The 21,290-nt window shown below is 52.7% G+C and overlaps 1 protein-coding gene across 2 annotated transcripts; it reads left to right on the top strand.

The window, feature by feature from the left end:
* WHRN (whirlin) lies at positions 1–21,276 on the top strand. Of its 2 annotated transcripts, XM_015878737.2 has the most exons (13): positions 1–631; positions 7,437–7,652; positions 10,583–10,708; positions 13,377–13,579; positions 13,826–13,862; positions 14,645–14,857; positions 14,953–15,165; positions 16,053–16,085; positions 18,262–18,333; positions 18,647–19,229; positions 19,675–19,853; positions 20,025–20,147; positions 20,663–21,276. In XM_015878737.2, exons 1-13 carry the CDS (start codon positions 53–55, stop codon positions 20,843–20,845), a joined length of 2,760 nt encoding a protein of 919 aa, XP_015734223.1. In that variant the 5' UTR covers positions 1–52; the 3' UTR covers positions 20,846–21,276. The 2 variants fall into 2 exon arrangements, with proteins under 2 accessions (XP_015734223.1, XP_015734225.1); XM_015878739.2 differs by lacking the exon at positions 16,053–16,085.
* Positions 21,277–21,290: the final 14 nt, after the last annotated feature.

Below are 21,290 nucleotides of genomic sequence, written 5' to 3'. Positions count from 1 at the left end.
AAGCGTCACTTCCTGGGGTAGCGGGCGGGCAGGTGCGGTGCTCGGAGCGGAGATGAGCGCGGAGCCGGACGGAGTCTCGCTTCGTTCCTCCTCGTCCTCGTCGGGTTCGCTGGGTTCGGCTGCGGGGCCGGCGCTGCGGCCGCTGTCGGCCAACGTGCGGCGGCTGCACCAGGCGCTGACGGCGTTACTGAGCGAGGCGGAACGGGAGCGTTTCATCCTCTGTCTCAATGCCTACCACGGCCGTCGGAACGTCTGCGATCTGGTGCGCTCACTCCGCGCTCTCCTCGACGGGCCCCGACGGCGGCAGCTGCTGCCTCTATTGCGCCTGGTATTGCCGCGATCCGACCAGCTGCTCTTCGACCAATACACGGCTGAGGGGCCATATCTGCCGCCCCCCGGCCGCCCCCCGCCCCCTCCGGGTGAGCTGCGCCAGGTGACGCTGCGCCGGAGTAAAGCCCACGAGGGTTTGGGCTTCAGCATCCGCGGTGGAGCCGAACACGGTGTCGGGATCTACGTGTCGTTGGTGGAGCCCGGTTCGTTGGCTGAACGGGAGGGATTGAGAGTCGGGGATCAGATCCTGGGGGTGAACGGGAAGCCGCTGGACAGAGTGACACACGCCGAGGCCGTCAAGGTAACACGGGGTTCGTGCTCGAGGGGTGTGAGCGTCCCGGAGCTTCCCTCTCCCCCTTGGCCCCGTGTGGTCGCTCGGTGATGGCTCATTGCGGAGCTGCTCGGTGCTCTCGGGGCTGAGCGATGCTGCTGTCTTCAGCCGACGCTTCTATGTGATGTGACAGCGCCGGCTGTGTTACTTTCTTCAGTCTGAGAAGCGTTTGGAAGTTGGGAATTTGCAGGAGCCGCACAGAAAGTATGTGCTGAGCCGCTGAACTGTGCTGCATGCGCTCAAAGGAGGAGAAAGGGAGGCACAGGGTGCCCAAAGCAGAGCAGCGAGGAGGGGTAGCTCTAATGTGAACGCATTGTGACCTGGTGCTCGGTACCCTGAGGCTGTGTCTGTATGTGAGTGACCCTAAGCCATTCCCTAACGGCATAGCCATGTGGCTGCTGGGCTCAGCAAACCTAAGGAGCTGGGGAATCAGCTATGGAGCTAGGGCTGCAGAGGGTCGGTGTGTGGGGCAGTGAGACCCTTTTGTAGCTGTCTGTGCTTTAGCTCTTCCATAAGATGCTAAAGCATTTCTATCCACAGCCTGCTCCAGCTGGTGTGTTTCTCCAGCTGTGCATTGAAGTTGTGTGGCTGTGAGCTCCCTGCTCTGTCCTTAAACCTATGCTCCATACAGGGGCACATCTGCCTGGCAGCAATGCTGGCCATCCTGAAGAACTCTTTCTTTTGCTGTTGTTTTGTTGTAATAACAGAAAGACGAAGGCAACGTTTCTGGAAGGTAGCCTTGCAATTCTGTGCTCTTAAAACAGTAATGAAAGCCCCATTTTGTCTGCAGTGATGGGGAGCCAGGTGTCAGGAGTTCTCATGTCTGAATGATTTCATCTCTAATTCAGCCCACTGCACCGGGTAATTCACATAATAACTCTCAGTTTGTTCTCTAGTACAGTGTATAAGATGCCTTTTAGACTCTATTAAGGTTGTGTGAAGCAAGTGCTTCCTGCACAGAAATAATTCCCATAGGACACAGTCTGATAAGCGATTGCTTTGTGACAAGTGCTATATTTTACCATTGCTATTTTAATAGGAAATCTTAAACTATCTGCCTGGGAGCTGAACTTCTTTCAGCTGTTGTGTCAATCCTGGAGCTGTGCTGGAGTGCCTGCATCAACTCCCATCCAGGTGCTGTGACCATGGGGAGCTGCAGGTTGAACCTGGGACCTCAGCTCATGGTCAGTGTCTGCTCTGCAAGCATTCCTGCTCCATCAGAGCAGTGCAAACTTGGTGGATAAGCACAGGTTTAGGCTTTCTTGATACAAACCCTGGCTGCAGAGCGCTCTCCTAAGTGCCTCCTGCCTGTTTCTCTGTGCTGTGATGCTGTGGCTCTCTGAGAAGAAGCACATTCTAGTGCTGTATTTCCACCTCAGCTGTCCTGCATCTTGAATCTGTCTGTTTGTCCATTTGCAGCCTTGCTGGGCAGGACATCACAGTGCTATGAGGGATGCTATCAGAGCTCATTGCTTGGGGTGTAAGAGGATGGCAGAGCTCAGGAGCTTCTCTGCACCCGATGCGCTGCAGAGCGATGCAGGGATGCTCTGCTGTGAGCACACACAGTGCCACGGAGCTGTAGGTATTTTAGTGAAAATTAGATTAATTTACAGTTATTTCTTTGAAACGACAGGATTAGCTGAGCACTCCAAAGCAATTCACTTAACGATCGCATTCTTAACCTTCTGAGTTTTATGGCTTGGCTGCTCGGTGCTTTCTCTTTCATCCAACTCCAAATTAAATGACTCCATTACAATTACAGCTCCATCATCCCGGCGTTTGGGACTGCACTTCAGATAGAGATCGCTGTCACTTGAATTATGGCTTAAGAGACAGAGCTTGTGTTGTCTGTTGTATTTCTGGCAGGCAGTTGGCGTTCATCAGCCTCGCTACAGTGTGTGGTTGTTTGTAGCAGAAGTGCTGAAAGTTTGTGTTAATGAGCTCTAATATCGCATCCAGAGCAGCTGAGGCTGTCATGGATGCAGCCTGATTTTGTGGGGTTTTAACCCATCCAAGCATTGGGAACTCAGCCCTGGGTGGTGAATGGGGAGTAAAGGCAGTGCCTCAACCCCTGGTTCTGTAAGAGTATCAGCCTTGTTGCTTTCAACAAGGGAAAAAAGGGGAGGGAAGGAGCTCACCCTGGGACTTGGAGGCATCTGCATTTCAAATCGTTGCAATGCTCCATACAGGGAAGGGCTCCTCGTGGTGTCACAGTGGCACTGATGGTGCCCTGGGGCCGAGGGTTGGGCTGCAGGTGATGAGGGTGCTGCTCTGTTGTGGCATCGTGCTAATTGAGCTTATCTAATTAATGCTGCGTGTGAGATAGCTTGGGGTGTGTGCATGCATATGGGGCATCTCTGGCCCTGTTGCAGTGAGGATTTGGCTGCTGTACTGCTGCATTCCTCAGTGGGAAGTTGGTGGGTTTCCCTTCATTGCACCATCCCTAATGAAATGAAGTATTACAGTGATGCAGAATAATTAGGTGGAGGTCCTTAACCTCCCCACTCATAGTTTGAGGGTGCTGACACCTGGCTCTGGCATTGGCTCCTTCGGTGGAGCCAGTGTTGCTGGGGGCATCCGTAGTTCTCAGAGTGCAATAAATGTGATTTGCTGTGCTCCTTGTAAATAAGTAGTTCTGTCTCAGGCAGATAACCCAAAGGACAAAGTCTCTCCCTCCCTTAGAAGAAAACAAAAGCTCTGCTGTACTGCGCAGCCGGCGAGTGAACGTATCTGTTACTCAGTTCCTCTGTCCTCAGGGAAGATGATGGATTTCCATGACACTTCCCTCAATGCTATGTCTCCTCGAAGAATTATTGGGCTCTAAATCCCTTCCCCTGAGCTGACAGCGTGTCTGCTGGAGCGATGTGGCTGCAGTGAGTGCTGCTGTCACCGCTGCCTGCAGCACCTCTGCTCCTGCCCAGTGCTTGGGTGCTGTGCTTAGGAGCTTTGTGCTGGCACTACTCCTCGCCTCATTTACCCACATGGATTCTTTCAGGGTTCGTTTTTCACCAGGTAACTGACCGTCTCTAGGCAGTGTGAGTTTGTGGTTCCTGCTTGCGTTCTTTATATCTTCTTAGTGCGCAGGGGAAAGAGCAGAAAGGAGTTAGCTTTTATCTGGATAGATAGAGTTCTTGCTGCCATTAAGGCCACCTGGGGCTGTGCAATGGATGCACTGGGCAGTGCCCAGTTCTGCAGGTGAGAGTTGGGCTTAGGGGGCAGTGAGGTGTCCCTGGAGCTGAGGTCTCCTCTGCCCTTCCCAGGTGACAGGGTCACAGTTTCCTATGCCCCGGGGCTAACTGCCTGCAGTCACAATTACGCATTCATTTACATCGATTTGCATAAGTACCTCTTGTTGAAAACCAAACTGCTGTCGCCTTTGCCTTGGGAGAGGGAGAGAGGTTGGGCTGATCTTCCTTCAGGTCCCATCTGTTCTGCTGAGGAGTCCACCTCACCCCTCCATCCCACCTCTCATCCCACACCCCACCGAGTGTGTTTCTGCTCCATTCCTTCTGCCTGTGCACCTCTTCTCTTCCTCTCTGCCTGCAGAGAAGCCACGCACCCAACGCTCCTCCACCATCCCGTGTAAGGTCCCAGCCCTACCCCTGCATCCCCCACCCCTATAGCACGCACAGGGACCTCACCTTCCCCTATGGCACGTGAATGGGAGCCAGCTGAGCTGAGCAAAACCGAGTTTAGAGGCTGGGGCGCATCCAGAGCTCAGCATTGACAAACTTCTCCTAATCGCTCCCTCGGTGCCTCTGGAACTCTCACAGCTCCCTCTGCCTCCCTCCTGTGGCATCTTTGCGTTCCTCTCCCCTTAACACTTTGCTCACTTTTTGCTTTTAGAGTGTTTTTTCTTACTTTTTTTCCTTGGGATTGGTGCAGCTCTGTGCATTGCTGTGATGGATAACCACCCCCCAGGCTGACCCTCGCAGATGGAGCGAGTGCTTGGATGCCCGCTATCCGAGCAGCCCCAAGTCTTGTTATTTTTGGAAGTGAACATCTTGCTTCTGCAGTGAGGGGGAGGATGGCTCCGAGTTAATGCTGCTAGTTTCAAACTGCGATCTACCCACTAAGAGAATGAATTGGAATGGATTGCTCATTTCATTAGCGGCGGAGGTAAGTGAGTGGGCTGAGTCCGTACGAGACGCGTGTTATAGTCAGGCTGCCAGAGGAGTGCTGGTGATTAATTGCCATTCAGTTCTGACATCTGTGTTCCTACTGGGGGATTTCTGAAGGCCCGGAGATGCTTTTTACACAGCTTTTAGCTTTCCAGCTTCCCCCAGAGTGGGAAGAACAGGAGGAGAAGGGGGAAGTCCTCTATAGCGTGAGAGCAGCAGTGTTGGTGTTACAGCCTTCACAATGTAGTCTTCTTCATATGAGTTATAGCTGAGGCAAAGCCAAATCACTCTGAGCCTGGAGCAGAGTGCAGAGATGTGCTGCAGGGCCCTGGGGAAGTGAGGTCTGTGCTGGTGCCGCAGAGGGATTAAGGAGGTGGAATTATTTTATGTAATGGTCCACTGCGAATGGGTTCAGTTTAGTGTGCCCAGCAAACAACGTGCTATGCCAAGAGCTTGCAGGTTGGATGGTGCTGCTGAAGGGGCATCTCTGCAGTGGCTGGGCTTCATGATGTGTGTGTGTCTGAGGAAGCAGCTCTCCTTGTATGCATCACACCCACAGCCCACCCTTTATGAGCCCTGCAGGGCAGAAGCCCAATGGTTTCCAAAGGAGGGTACAATGATGAAGACCTGCATAAAGGGCTGGTGCAGCTGGTCAAACCCGTGCTCAGGTGGGCTTTGGGGCTGTATGTTTTGCTGGGGCAGCCCCACATCCATCTGTGAGCCACAGTGCTGGGGTAGCTCTGGGGATGCTGCTTAGTGCTGGGGGTGGAAGAGTGAAGAAGAGAGGTTCTCCATGTGTATAAAGATGGAGACTTGCCCTGTTCACTCACAGCCATGAAGCCTCATGCCATGGGACAAATACCAGCAATGCCAAACAGCTGTTCTGAGCAGCCATCCTTGTGTTCCTGCAGGGTCCCAGGGCCCTGCCAGCTCCTGTTCTTGTGTCTCTTCTTCCACCCAGGCTGCTCTGTCCTTGTGGTGCTCAGCTGTCACCTGCATGCATAAAATATCTCCCTGCTGCAGGAGAGCCCATCTCCTATGGCCTCATCAGCAGAGCTGCAGGGGGATGTGAGAAGCCCCGTGTAAATCTCTGGCCTCTCATCCCTGGAAAATTTGCTGCATCTCTTTCTTGAATGGCTCCAAAGGCAATGACTGCCACCTCCATGGGCAGCCTGTTCTGCTGCCTGATCTCTGCTTTGGGGAACAAGTTTTTCCTGGTATCCAACTAGAACTACCTCTGGTGCAACATAAGGCCAGCACCTCTCATCCAACCCCCATCTTCACCACAAACTCATTTCAGGAGTTGTGGAGAGGTCTTCCATGAGCTCCCTTTCCCCACACTGCTCCTCATCACACTGTGCTCCAGACCCATCGCAGCTCCATGCCCATCTCTGGCCACGCTCCATGGCTGAGCTCGCTGTGGAGCAGCACAGTAACCATGGCTGGGGAAGCAATGGGAAGTGGAAGTGCTCTGATGGGGCTGCTGGTTTCCCAGCCCTCATTCCAGCTCTCCAGGCACATGGTGACCTTGGGAGCAGGTAATGGACTGGCAGCCAAGCTGCTGTATGTGATGGGAAGGTGGTGAGCTGGATCCTTCAGCTCTGGCAGGGAGGAGCAGGAGTGATGCCAAGTTGGAGCTGGGACCTGGCCAGCCCAGCATTTCTGATGACATTACATTTTGTCCGTGAGCTGCCAGAATTGGTTCTACACTGTCACGAGCTTTGCTCGGCAGCTTCTCTGCTCAGTAGGGAGAGGAGACCTTGCAGGGGCAGCTCATCAGAAGGACGCATGTATGGAAAAATACAAAGCAGCTCCTTTCTGAGGGCAGGTCCTGAGTGTTGATATTCTTGAGGCCTCAGAGGGATCAGCGCTCACAGCCGTCCCCAGAGAGCTCCCATAATGTTAATGTTATTTTAATAAAAGCAATGTCAGCTCCTTGCAGTGAAAGCTGGGGAGGAGGGGGAGCAATTCCAAATGGCCTTATCTGCATCTCGAGGCCATCTCGGTGCATGCTGTCCTAAATAGATTTATGTATTTGTTAATGGATGCGCTCATTAATTGCTGGCTTGTGCTGGGAGGGCAGCTGGTGAGATCGTGGAATCATAGAATGGCTTGGGTTAGAAGGGACCTTAAAGATCACCCGGCTCAAACCCCTCTGCTGCAGGCAGGGTTGCCAACCTCTTGATGGCTGAATTTCTGAGAGTGCTGTCAATGTCTGCTGGACATCAGGAGATTTGATAAAGATGGAGCTTGGGACCAGGCTGGGGAGTGCAAAAGTGCTGCTTTCCCAAGCACGGAGCCCATTCAGAGGCTGCAGAGAAGGCTCACTCTGGGATTCAGCCCATTCTGGGGTTCTCTCCAGGCATGTCAGTACCCCTATATGTGGCTTCATCTGCTGATGGGGAGAGCTTATTTCCTCAGTCATCAACAGCAGCATGGCCTGGGTATTATGGTAGTTCGAGAGAATATAAAAATCTGAGCTGATTCACTGGCTTTTTCTGTCACTCATTACATTCTGTAGGCGTGCAGAGTGCTTGACATCTTTCAGCCTCCAGGAAGGACAAAGCCTGTCCTGTCACTCCAGGTCCCCAAGGCGGATTGTCCTTCCCCATCCATAGGCATTCACTCCTTCTTCTCTGTGGCATCTCTTCCAGGTCCTGAAAGGCTGCAAGAAGCTGAACCTGTCTGTCCATTCAGTGGGACGCATCCCGGGGGGTTACGTCACCAACCACATCTACACATGGGTGGACCCACAGGGCCGCAGTGTGTCCCCCCCCACGGGGCTGCCTCACCATCAGAACAGCTCACTGCGCAAAGATGGAGAGAAGAGGAGCCACCTCCAGCTCCTGCAGGAGGGAGATGAGAAAAAGGTGAGCAAGGGGAGCAGCACGGGCTTGGTCTTGGTTACCTGCTGCCATGCAGGTGCCAGCTGTCATCACTGACTTTGTGGTTTTTGCTTCCTTGTGTACTGCAAAGGCTTGGGATGGAGGGGTAGATGCTCTTGGAGGTGGTGGATAGGGAACCTGTTGGTCCTGTGCAAGAAGGAGTTTCTGTTGCCTCTCTGCTGCTTATTGACATCCAGGTACTATCATATGAGTGAGCAGCCCAAAGGCATGGAGTTACCCGAGCCTCAGCATTTCCATCTTGCCACCTTGTCCCCAGCACTTCGACTGTGTGCCCTCAGCTCAGCCTGGAAAGGCTGTAAGGGATCTGTAAGCTGGAGGCTCCCACCTCAGCCAGAGAGTCTAATCTAATACAGGATGAGGCAGCTTGCTGTTGAAATATTCATGTTGGCCACAAGGGAGAAGGGCCTATTATTTTTTACTTTAAAGAGAAGAGAAAAGCAACTGCAACTGGCTTACTAGTGTCCCCCAACCCCCTCCCATTCAGTGTCACCTTGATGCAGCCCCAGCAGAGCAGAGAAGCTCTTTGATGCTGCAGGCAGGAGGTGTTGCTCTGCACGTCATTCCTTTGCTTCTTGCTGGGTATCAACACACACGCCTGCAGCTGTGTGAGCCCCTTTCTAACACTGGATGTGCAGGGAGATGTGGTGCAGGGCTTGGATGCTATCACACAAACTCACTCCTGAGGTGTAAGGGGCACCATCTCTGGGTTGCCCTATTTGACACGTTCAGGCCTGAAGCTGGTTGGAGAGGTTTTCCCTGCTCCAGGTTGTGCTGCTCTGGTGCCATTGTTGTGATGCCCATTTATGTGGCAGAGCACAGGGGAGATCTGCCAGCCTGGAATATCCATGCCTTGTGGTGCTCCCAGCTCGTGGCATGGTGCCTTCAGCAGCTCTTTGCCAAGCTGTGAGTGGCTCCCTGCCTGGCTTTCCCCAAATCTCTGCTCATTCTTCCACTCCCTGGCACGACCCTTAAATAACCAAAGCACTTCTGTATCCAAAGAGCCCTGCTTTGCCAGTTGGCAGTGAAAGGAAACCCCACCATGATCATGATCCGTGATGGAGAGGGGTTATTTGGTGTGACTGCCTGTGTCATGGGGCAGAGCACGTGCTTCAAGCACCAATGAGCAGAATCATTTTATCCTGACTTTATCATGCACCCCTGAGAGGTGAATCCATCCCATAACAGGATAACAGTCTGCCTTTAGCTGTATTATTATTGTTATTATTATTATTGTCCACAAATATCATGCAAATAAATGCAGCGTATCCCTGCTTAATTCAGTGCAGTCAGTTGGAATTGACAGGTACCCCTGAGGGCTGTTTGATTCCTGGATGGTTGCACTTCCTAAGGGAGAGGCTGGGGATCTGTGTGCTTTTCTGACTCCCCCCCCCTCTACCCCCCCTATTTCTAATTGATCTGGATGTCCTGGAACACATAGGCCCAAGCTTTCAAGCTGGTGCTGTTTTGGGGACGTGCAGTGGATCAGATTTTAGCCCTGCAGCAGGAGGATGGAAAGCAAAAAGTTTGTTAATGCTTTGCCACAGTTCAGTGGATCTGATGTGGTTAAGGTGATGCTTCCAGTTTTGGCAAGGAGAAATTCAAGGTTGGTGGAGGAATCTCACATACATCAGGCAAATAGAGATGTCCCTGGCCCCGCCTCCGGCCCCACAGTTTCCTATTGATGTTTGTGATCTGTCCAGACTCAAATCCTCTGGATTTTGACAGTAGCAAAGACCACTTTAGGCTGTGAATTGTCATCGTTGTGCTTCTGGGATTGACAGCTTATTTCATTAGAAGCACTTTGGAAACCATCAGCCAGCAAAAAAACCCACAGGTGCTGCTGAGATGGGAGGAAAAAGAAACGCTCTGCAAATGTTGGGCTGCTAATTCTCTAAGAAATGCCATTTCATCGACTAAATCCTTGCTCTAATGTGCTGATTGCCAGGGGAACTGCTTATTCCTTTATGGTTTTGGTGCAGGAGAAGAAAGGGAAAAAAACATACGCATAGAAGAGAATGTCTCTTTGCCTCCAGGCAGTTTTGTACTCAAAAGTAGCTATATTAGAAAAGAGAAAAAATAAATAAATCTGAAAAGGAGAAATACATCTGTGATATCATTGCACGGCTTGGATGCTATCGAGAGCCTAATGGTGACTACTTGAGCATGAAGGATAATAGAAGCAGGCGAGATGAGGATGGATTTCTTTCTATTAGATGGCAATGATGTTTTCTGTGTAAAGCAGTGCTGCTCCCTCTTGCACCTCTTGCAGTTTGCCTGCTCTGACCTTGCTGGGTCACTTCCTCATTCACCTGCAGTTTTCCTGCTGTTCCCTGCAGCTGGTGTGTTCTGTGCTGGCCCTGCTGGGTGGGAGGTCTTTCAAACCTGGGTTGCTTGGGCTCTATGTGCTGCTTTCCACTTGCTGCTCCTTGAGTCCGGGTTTGGTGATGGTGGTGACGCACTGGAACAGGTTGCCCAAGGAGGCTGTGGATGCCCCATCCCTGCAGGCATTCAAGGCCAGGATGGATGTGGCTCTGGGCAGCTTGGGCTGCTGGTTGGTGACCCTGCACATAGCAGAGGATTGAAACCAGATGGTCATTGTGGTCCTTTTCAACCCAGGTCATTCTATGATTCTGTGATAAAGCAGCTCCTGCAGCACCTACAGAGAGACAGTGTCCAGAGCACAGGGAAGCCGAGCTGGTCTGCTCCCATCCTGGCTGGATGTGGGGAATTACTGGGTAGATGGACAAGCCCAGGGAGCCATGGCAGAACTACACCTGCTGTCATCCATGGGTTGTAACAACACAGGGACATGGTGACGCTCAGAAGCACAGAGCTGAGATGCTGCTGTGCAGAATTTGGGTGCCATGTAAGTGTCTGTTCCTCCTCCTCTGCAGGTGAACCTGGTCCTGAATGAGGGGAAGTCCCTGGGGCTCATGATCCGAGGAGGGGCAGAGTATTCCTTGGGCATCTACATCACCGGTGTGGACAAAGGCTCCGAAGCAGAGAGCACTGGCTTGAAGGTAAGAGTGATGCTGAGCAGGGTGGGAGGGATGGAGAGCTTCAGCTGCAGCACAGTGCAGTGCTGGCACACAGCTGCGAGGCTGCACTTCTATATATGGTCCTGGCAGGCCGGCATCCTGTAAGTGTCAAGGAGAAGGAAAGATGCTTTGGGGCGAAGGGAAGAGCAAAACAAAGCTATCCAGGAAGCCAAGCATGGTTTTGCATAAAACATTTGTTATAATATTTGCGTTATTTGCAGGGGTTGGCAGGATGTTTGCTCCCAGCTCTGTCCTTCTGATGGACGTGGCAGATGAGCTCGTCCTGCTGCTGTCCATGGCTCTGCTCATCTGCTCATCCCGGTTTCTTCTGCATTTGTTGTATTACAGATTGCAGGTAGCTTTCTTTGAACAAACAACTCAATACTGAGTTTGCAGCACAGAAGCTGGGTTAGGAGGAGGTTGCTGCAATCCATATATACCCATAGACAAAAAGGAGGAGAGAAAGCAAACAGTGACTATAAATAAGAAGTGAACTGTGTTACATCATCGGCACCGTTCACAAAGCCGCCTCTTGTGTTTTGAGGCCGGCAGGCAGATGAAGATGGCACAAAATAGTGCATGACATACAGAGGGAATGAGCCATAGGGCAATGCAAGGCTGTGTGTGCCAGGTCTGACCCATGCACCAAAGGCAGCACTGTGTGTTTTCTCACCCAGCAGTGAGTTGTGGCCTCGTGCTGGGCTCTGCACTGACAGAGCATGGAAAGCAGAGACTTGTGTCTCCTTGCTTGCCAGCTCCTCCTGGTTTGCTTTGGAGGGGAGAAGCTGAAGGGTGAGCGGTGCATTAAATCCATCTAACCGCCCTGAACCCATGAAAGTTTAATCCCCGATATAGGAAACTATTAAAGATTCATAATTGCAATCAAACTAACTAATTGAATTGGGGTTTTGGTGGTCCCTTCCATTGCTTTGCCCAACGCATTAAGGAGTTGTGGGAGACTTTTTTCCAGCCTCACCACACGCTCATTGGGCAAACAAGAGCCCTTGACTTCTCATTATTGCCAGCGTTGCTTTATAGAGCTCTTATCTCTTCTCTAAATTTAACAGGCCTAATCTTTCCCATCTGTCCTCTCACCTTCATCACCACAAGGCATCGTTTCACTCCTCTGGAACTTTGGTTTCTTTCCTTTCTGCTGGGCAGGCAGGGCTGTACCCAGGGAATGCACTGACAGCAAGGTCATGCCTTTGGGTATCACCATTACGCTCATTTTAGAGCTGTTCTTGAGTCGTTTCTTGCCACAGTTCCCTATCACGTGTCTTTTGCTGCAGTCCTTCTCAATCACAGTTGCGTGCTGAGCCACAGATCTCCTTTAGCTTTGTCTGTTTGGGTTGTTTAAGAAGCTTCCTCATGTCTTGGCCAGTTGCATGATCCTGCCTGGCTCTTCAGAGCACCTTTACCAGCTCCTTCCTTTCTGAGCTTACCCAAATAGTTGAGTGATGCTGGTAGTCCTTGACTCTCTGTTGATCTTGCTTTCACATTGCTATTACAGACATAGAATCATGGAATAGCTTAGGTTGGAAGGGACCTTAAAGATAATCTTGTTTTGATGTCCTGCTGTGGACTGGGTGCCCCCCAGCAGTTCAGGATGCCCATGTCCCCATCCAGTCTTGGGCACCTCCAGGGATGGGGCACCCACAGCTTCTCTGAGCAAAAAAAGCATCCTAGGATCTTCTTCCCCTCTCCATGACTGTGAGTCCTGCCCTACTGGAGCAAATGGATGAGGCTGGACCATGAATCCCAGCCCTCTGAGGCTTCCTCAGATCCAGCAGCAGAACGAGACAGACTGAGCTGCAGAGTTTATATTGACTCTCTGTGTTATTCCTTCAGCCTCAGAAGCTCTTCCCCCCCCTCCCCTCCTTCTTTTCTCCTTTTCTCCTCCAAGATGGGGTGAGTTATTTAAAGAACTGCCTTGTTCTGCTTGCATTGCGGCATAAAGAAAATAAGATTGCATTTTGACAGAGCTGAGCAGAAGCCTGTGGTTAAGCAAAGATATGAAAGAGCAGTTTCAAAGAGGTGGCTTATCAGAAACAGGGTGAATTTTGATAGGGGAGTGAGAAGTGTGTGGAATGCCCTAGAAGCAGAGAGACACTTGAGACAAAGGGAAATATGCCAGATGCGTGCTGTGCTTTGAACACAGCCTGACTATCAGGGAGCCCCAGAGTACAACAAAGGCCCTGGCTGCAAAATGGAAAGTTCATGGGAGCAGATGGGAAGGAAATGGGAGGAGAGGAGGGGTGAACCCCCAGCTGTCCGACATCCCACAGCGTGCAAAGAGCTGGAGGCTTTAGTGAGGATTTCAAGTGAACCCTCTGTGCTCTACATGGATGTGAGGTTTGGAGCAAGAAGAAGTGAGGCTGTGTGTTCACTGGGGGTTGTTCCTAACCAAGTGGGTCTTCAAATCCTTCAAATGGAGAGGACTTGGCAGGTGAGTTTGAATTGGGATCCTAAATAGCTCCTCTGGGCTTCACGGGCAGGTCCATTACTGGCTGTTGGCTTGGTCTCCAGCCAGCAGCACTTGGATCTTCTCCCTCATCTCTATTTCTCCAGTTGCTTTGGTCCTAATTTGGTGGGGCAGTGGGAAGGAAATGAACACTGCACCTGCCAGGCTCACCCTGTCCTTGCTCCGCAGGTAGGAGACCAGATCCTGGAGGTGAATGGCAGGAGCTTCCTCAGCATCCCCCACGATGAGGCAGTGAAGCTGCTCAAGTCCTCCCGCCACCTCATTATGACAGTGAAGGACATTGGGAGGCTGCCCCATGCCCGCACCACTGTGGATGAGACCAGATGGATAGCAAGCTCCCAGATCGGAGAGACCCTCGTTGGCTCCACGGGGTGAGTGCTTGGTACAGCCCCATAGGGGTACAGAGTGCCGAGCTGGTTCAGAGCTGCCATAGGGGCAGCAGTGCTTAGGTGTGTGGTCCCCATGTCTGGTGCTCATAGGCAGCACCTATGTGGTGGATCAAGGCTGAATGTCATGAGAGTTTTCCCTGTTAGCTTACAGGCATCCAGGGTGTAGAACAGGTGATGACTGATGGGCACACGGTGCTCAGTGCTGACTGATCTTCTCCCTCCTCACAGGGTGGTGGGTGATCACGCTGCGGATGCAACAGCCAGGGTAAGAGCTGCTACAGCCCCTCCTTAAGAAATCAGCCATCATCATCTTTCCCATGGGAGGGAAGCAGCCAGCCAGACCCTGCCCAGCACTGTGCCTGCAGCCTGCCCTGCCCAAGCAATCCTTTACAAAGCGTGTTCCTCTTAAATGGAAATGAAGCCTTGAGGTTTCACAGGTGGCTCACACTGATAATGGATTTGTGCTATTTGCTTGACAAAACACCTCCCCAGCCTCAGCTCTAGTGTCCTGGGGTAGCCCTGGTCTTATCTGGCCTCATACCCCTGCACTGTGACAGTGCTGTCAGGGATGGGAGCAGCAAGGACCTCCTTTGTTAGATAGAAATCCCTCTCAGAGGAAAAAGCCTTTTGTCTGCAACCAGATGTCTCTGGAACCCCTTTGGTGTTGGTGATTCTTTCTTCTTTTGGAGCTTGTGGCAGGGACAGAAGTGTATATGTTACACAAGATAGGAAACTCACCCCTCTCTTATGGCACAGGTTCCCCCAGCTCTGCAAGAGAGAAATACATCCTGCTGTTCAATCAGTGGCAGCTCCAGGGGCAGTGTCTGTGCCTGCTGAGCAGAGCTGGGAAGCTGTTTATTCAACTGATGTGTAATCTCCTGCCTGAGTTACTCAGACACGGAGCAGGGTGGCTGTGCTGGTGACTCCTTGGGGGTAACCAAAGCATTGCGCTTTCCAGCATCACCCCAGGTGATGTGAGAGCAGCAGACAGCAGGGGGGTGGGCTCAGTGTCCCAGACCAAAGCTAATCTCCTGTCTTCTTGCACAGCCCGTGTTCTACCGAGGCCTGGCTGGCTCGCAGGTGACACTGAGCAGCATGGTGAACCAGACCCGTGTCATGCTGGAGGAGCAGGCGAGGCACCTGTTGAATGAGCAGGAGCGAGCCACCATGGGCTACTACCTGGATGAGTATAAGGAAGGCCACATCTCCGTGGATGCTCTGGTCATGGCACTCTTTGAGCTGCTCAACACGCACGCAAAGGTGAGCCCTGAATAATGGTGATGGGATGGGTCATCCCATACTGGGGGTGTGGTCATGTTCTGACTTCTACCTGCTTGTCTGCCTACCTGCCCCAGTTCTCACTGCTCTCAGAGGTGAGGGGTGTGATCTCCCCACAAGACCTCGATCGTTTTGACAACCTGGTATTGAAGAGAGAGATTGAGTCCATGAAAGCCCGGCAGCCCGCAGGACCCAGCGTCGGCACCGACTCCTACTCCATGATGTCCTACAGTGACACCATCTCTTCCTCCAGCAGCCACTTCACCTCCACCACTGTCAGCTCAGCCCGGGTGAGCCTCTTCCAGCTGTTCCTTCACCTTTCAGCCCCTGCTCTTGGCAGCCCTATAGCAAGCTCACATCCCTCAAGTGCTATAAAGGCATTTCCCCAGCATGGAATGGGGGGGTTCCTCCAAAGCTTTCCTTATCCCCTTATAAGTGTGTGAGGGGCTCACCTCTCCTGGCTGCAATCTGTATCACAGCACCCTGCTTTTGGAGACAGGGGAAAAGCAGACAGTGTCTTACACTGGCAGGACAGTGATGATTTTGTGCTGGCTTTGAGAGTCCTTTGCCCCATCCAAACCCCTGCCCAGTCCCCAGCACTGAGCAGCAGCACTCCCACATCTCACTGCCAGACCCTTGTCTCACACACCATCTAATTAACTTATCATAATCACCCCGGAGCGTGCCGACTCACAGATCCCAAAATTAATTTCCTCGCCGTAAAATGCCTTTCATCATAAATGCATTAGCAGCCTTGGAAATTAAAACCTTCTTGAAAAAAGAACAGATGATGAGGGGCTTTCTGCTTCTTTGGCAGCAAGCAGAGCAGCCAATGTGCGGGGTGGGTGGAACTGTGCTAAAGGGGCCTTTGAAACACAGCCAGTGGGCAGAGGTCTGGTGAGGGGCTCTGGGTGGATAGATGCTTATTGCAGCTGACAGGAGGGAAGAGAAGAAGCACAGAGCTTGTAAACTTTGCTCTTCTGCTGCTCTCCCTGGCAGCCTTCGTGTTCAGCCATGGATGCAGCTGGATGTGGGTTCCGCAGGGTGGGCATTGGGGAGGAGGGATGCGTTGCGCTGGGATTTGCTTGTGTGGCTTTGTTTGTTCTGCATCGTCCCTGATGTTCTGTTCTCGCTGTTGTGCTTGTTTTCATCTGCTTTTCCCCTCGCACGTCCCCAGGAGCGGCTCTTGTGGCTAATAGACCTGATGGAGGTAGGGGCGGCCGGCGGGGTGGAGCTCTGAGTGCTGCGGTTGCCATAGCAGATGGGATGCGAGTGCGTGTGATGTGTGTGGGGTGGGAAGGGGGGGACAGACCCCTCCAGAGGCCAGCACACAGCTCAGCCACGTCAGCAGCTGCCTCCTGTCTCCCAGCTCTGCTTCTCCCTCCATTGGCTTTGCTGGGCTGTAGGTCTTAGTGCTGCAGTGCTGGCAAGGCTCAGCTGTGAACCAGACCCAAGTGATGCCAGCATCGCTGCTTGGCAGCTCGAGGCTGTGCTTTTGTAAAGCCCAGCAGCATTGACGTCTGAGAGTTTTCTTTATAGACCATGTGAGGAAAAGGTCTGTACGAGCATCTGTGCAGGAGGGATCCTTTGGGACACTGGTTAAGTTGGTTTCATGGGCAAAGTCAGTGACACCAGAGCAGGTACCATTATGTGTTGGTGGGCAAACATGCCAAAACCAGCCAGGATGAGGCTGATCAGCACTAAAGTGATTTTATCACAGGGTTCTTGAAGGCTGCTCGGAGATGAGGCAGAGCGTTGTTTGATTGTGCCACCCACTGGTTGGTTGTGTGAGTATCATCACCACCTGTTGTAAATGGAGGATTTTGATCTCAAGATGAGACCTACAAAGCAGAGGTTCATTGTAGATTACAGTAATGTGATGCAGCTTGTCCAATCAGGGCAGTGTGAATTTCTCACCTGTCTGAAACCAAAGCAGTCCTTAAGGGACTTTGTCCCCACCTCCTTCCTCAGCCCTCACTGTTAGGATTAAGGAATTGAGATGTCTCCTAACAAATACACCACCATCCAAGTGCTTTATCCTCCCAGGGCCTGACTCCATAGATGCCGGCTCACTCCCAGCTCCATGAAGCTGCAGATCTGGGTGCACTGCAGTAATTCAGCTCCATTTGCCTCTGCTTTGCTCTGACCCCTCCAGGACAGGCACCATCATCCCATATGGACGGCTGCTGTTTGCTTTGTGTTGTAGTGTCACCCCCATAGCACTCAAAGGCTGAGATGTCTGTGCACAGCACCTGGGGCTTTTGTACACGTGGGCTTCCAGGCTTGTCCATCTCCATCCTCAAACCCTGCAGAGATATGGGAGAGGGGGAAAGCTGGGCTGCTGCTCAGGCTGCTGCAGTTATTTGAAAGCAAAACCCTGTGGGAGTCGGACTGGAAAATAAGGGACTCATTTGGAGTGGTGAGGTTAATTAAAGGCTGATCTGTACTCCCCAGGGGGTGATGGTTTCTCCACCACATAATCTGCAAATGGAAACTGTTGGAGGCAGGCGAAGGCAGAGCTGGAGAGGGAAGAGTTTAGGGACAGAGATGGGGTACCCCCAAAGCTGGTTGGCCCTGCACTGCCTTCATGCCAGGCACTCAAACCAGCGTGATCCTGTGATGCACCAGGTCTGGCTGAAGCCTGATGGTTCTCCACCTTCATCAGAGGAAGGAGCAGACTTGCAGGCTGACCTCCTTGTTGCTTTTGGAACAAGCCATTGCTCTGAGCTCTCAGTCTCCGGGGTTCCTTCTGAAGCCACAGAAATAAAAGCACTTTGCATCAGTGTTTTTGCTGCTTCTCTAATGCTTTTAATTGTCTCCCGCATCTATTTTGGGGCACTGACATCTTACAGGCGCAGCAGTAGCCTCCAGCAGATGGGCAAAACGCAGATGTACCAGCTTTCCAACTAATCACTTGTTTATCCTGCAATAAATAACGTGCAATTGAACACAAACTGTACCCTGCCCGTTCCAGCACAGATGAGCAAACAGCCCCATGTGATGGGAAGGCAGTCAGCCCTCACTGAACAGCAGCTCAGGACCAGGACGTGATGCCCTCAGAGCTCGTTCTTCCCCTCTCTCCAAACTAAAACACAGGGAGCTGAGGTTTGGGTTCAGAGGAACCCACTGCCCTACTGCTGTTCCCTTCAGGCCAGGCTCACAGCACACTATGGGTACTTTATTAGCTTGGGAAAGCCTGTTTCCCAGCTGAGCTGTTTGCTTGTATGGTGTGTGATTCTCCAGGCAATAAATACCTTTGGGTGAGGGATGCTTGCAGGGTGTTTAGGCAACACCCTCCATCACTCTGCATGCTCCCTATTGTGTTGGCATTTCAGTGATCTCTTGTTGCTGCCGTGACCAGGTTTTCTCTGTGTTTACCTTGCCAGAACACATCAGAATTGGAGGGAGGTGAAGACTGTCAGCAGAGCAGCATCAACACCCTGCCAGACATCTCTCTGGTAAGACAGCACACCTTTGGTTATTGATGACACTCAGTGTTGCCCCAGGTTCTGCAGCAATTTGCTCTGTCACCGACCCCTGGTGCCACTGCAGTTGCTGAAGTAAAGCAACCAAACTGCTTTGGAAGAAGGATTCAGGACATCAAAGTAGCATCTGTGCTTACAGCAACCAGGCCAAAGTTGGCCGGTTTGTCCCTTAATTGTCCTCATTTGTGAGTCATATTGTCAATACTGTCAGAAAGATATTTCTGTGCAAACCAGCTGCTTTAGCAGTGCCCTGGGTGTGTGACTGGCTCTATTCTTGCTTTGGCAGGATGATCTCTCGTCCTTCCCAGAAGAACCACCCAATTTCAAGCCTCCTCCTCCTCCCACAGCCCCCCAGATGCTCGACCCCTCCACTGCCCAGCACAGGAACCCGGGGAAGGACAAACCCAAACGCCCTTCTTCCGAGTCCTCCCAGTCAGGCCTCTTCTTTGTAGCCCCCCGAAACCCCACACCCCCTCCAAGCCACTCTGAGAAGGACACCATCAGTGTGGCCTCCACCACCACCACCTCCACCGATGAGTCCTCCCCGAGCGCCATCTATGCCACCATTTCCCCAGCCCCGCGTGGCTCCCGACGGCAAATGGACCCCCAGCTCTCCCTGCTCAGCCATCCCCCCATCGGCCCCTTCCCCAGGGTGCAGTCCCCCACCAAGCTGACCAGCCCTCCTGCAGATGGCCCCACAGCTGCTGGCTGCCATAGCCCTGCATCCCCATCCCCACCTCCACCCCCAGCCCACCCCGCTCCCCCACCACCCAGCCCACAGGCCAACCAGCACTTCATCATGGTGGAGGTGCACCAACCCAACAGCGAGCCCGATGTCAATGAAGTGAGGCCTTTGCCACAGGCTCGAGGTGAGTGTTCTGCTTGGGGTAAAAAGTTGGAGGGTCCCCATTGCTTTGTGTATTGGGGTGCTGGCTGTGAGTCCAGTTTGGTTTCAGCATGGGGGTTCATCACACAAGTGCAAGGTGCTGTATTTAGGTTGGGCCCCCACAGAGAAGAACTTGGGGGCAACTTGATGGTCAAAAAGCTGGACACGAGGCAGCAATGTGTGCTTGCAGCCCAGAGCCAGCTGCATCCTGGTCTGCATCAGGAGGCTGCCCCCAGCAGACTGAGATGCGGGGCTGTGGGTCCAAAGGAGGGACCTGAGGATGCTCAGAGTGGCACTGCCGCCCTCCCGTGGCATCGCTCCCCCACTGCAATTAGTTCATTAATCACAGTAACGAGGAGAACGAGCTTGAGATGTCCTGGCACCATCAGTCCCATCGTCCCCTTTTAACAGCCCGCATCTCTCCACAGCCTCCACGCTCTCCCAGCTGTCAGACAGCGGGCAGACCCTCAGTGAGGACAGTGGGGTGGACATCGGCGAGGTGGAGGCCAGCAGCAAGGACAAGAGCAGGCAGCCGGTCCTTGGGAAAAGCCGAAGCCTCAAGGAGGGCACAAGGAGTGAGGGGACAGCAGAAGGGGCTTCCAAGCCGGTGAGGATGGGTTTGGGGGACATTGGGGTCAGGGACTGGGGTAGAGGACATCATTGATAGGACAAAGGGTTTTAAACTTAGAGAAGACACAGTGTCTTCCCCTCTACCCTTGTGTGCTGTGGGATCGCAGTGGGTCCCCAGCCCCTCGGTATCATCGCTCTGTGCCCACAGCCCGGGCTCCTGGAGCCCACCTCGTGTCTGATCCGAGTGTCCAAGAGCGCCCCGACCTTGGGAATCGCCATCGAGGGCGGAGCGAACACACGGCAGCCGCTGCCTCGTATCGTCACCATACAGGTAGGGGGAGCTGAACCTGTTACCTTGGGAAAGCAAGCCCTACAGCCCTGCTGTCGGCCATATATGGCTCCAGCGCTGCACAACCAGAAGAGCATGCGTTGAGTAACGGGGTGCTGGGCATAGCCCAGGAAATCTCCCTGTAAATGGTCCCTCTATCACAAGGAGGACTTGAGTCACGCCCCAATCCTCCAGCAACAGAAGATAAGCAAAACTCCTTCTCCTACACCCTAACACTCATTCACTCAAGCAGCACCAGAAGCCAGACCTCTGAAGCTTGGAGATTCAAGCTGGAACTCTTTTTATACAAAAAAAATAGATCATTATCTTCCACCCTTCTTGCAAAATGATGTCTCAGTCACAAACATATGTAAACACTCTCTGGTCCTACCTCATGGAAAAGAATCATCCCATAAGATTTCTTCCAGCATCCTATGGGCTCTGCTCTTTGCTTGGGGGGTGAACCTCAAGTAGTTCCATTAGCAGAAGGGCAGAGCTGAGCCCGTCTCTCTTTGCAGCGCGGTGGCTCAGCTCACAACTGCGGGCAATTGAAGGTGGGTCACGTCATCCTGGAGGTGAACGGGACGGGGCTGCGGGGCAAGGAGCATCGCGAGGCAGCCCGCATCATCGCCGAGGCTTTTAAGCTGAAAGAGAAGGACTACATCGATTTCCTGGTCACAGAATTCAACGTCGCCCTTTAGGAGCCATTTGGGACCGGGGGGCACCCGGATGGGGTTGGGGGGGCTACGGTGTGTCCCCTTCTTCCCCTATTGCTGCATCGCAACGCACACGCAGAATCCCACACCGTGCCCAGATGTTGGGGGCTGAGAACGGACAGACTCAAACCCATTTGGGGCAGGGGTACCCGATGACCGGGGGGGGGTTGTGGGGTGGGGGGTCCCCGCGGTCATTGTGGTGCCAGATGGGGGAGGAGGAGGTGGAAGGGTGAGCAGCCGGACGCCTTGTGACTCGCTGCCGCTGTCATTGTATTTATACACAGAGCTTGGCTTTAGTTTTTCAATAAACGGGCGGTTATAGGGCGGTATTAGGGTTGTCTATAGGGCCGCCAGGGGGTGCTGGCCGCCTCACCCGGCTTATGCAAATGAATGTAAAGACGCGGTCTTTATGCTAATCAGCTCAGGCGGA

This window comes from Coturnix japonica, chromosome 17 (genome assembly GCF_001577835.2).
Source record: "Coturnix japonica isolate 7356 chromosome 17, Coturnix japonica 2.1, whole genome shotgun sequence".
Lineage (NCBI taxonomy): Eukaryota > Metazoa > Chordata > Aves > Galliformes > Phasianidae > Coturnix > Coturnix japonica.
Note: the sequence above shows the minus strand (reverse complement) of the source record. Positions and strands in the feature narration are given on the sequence as shown.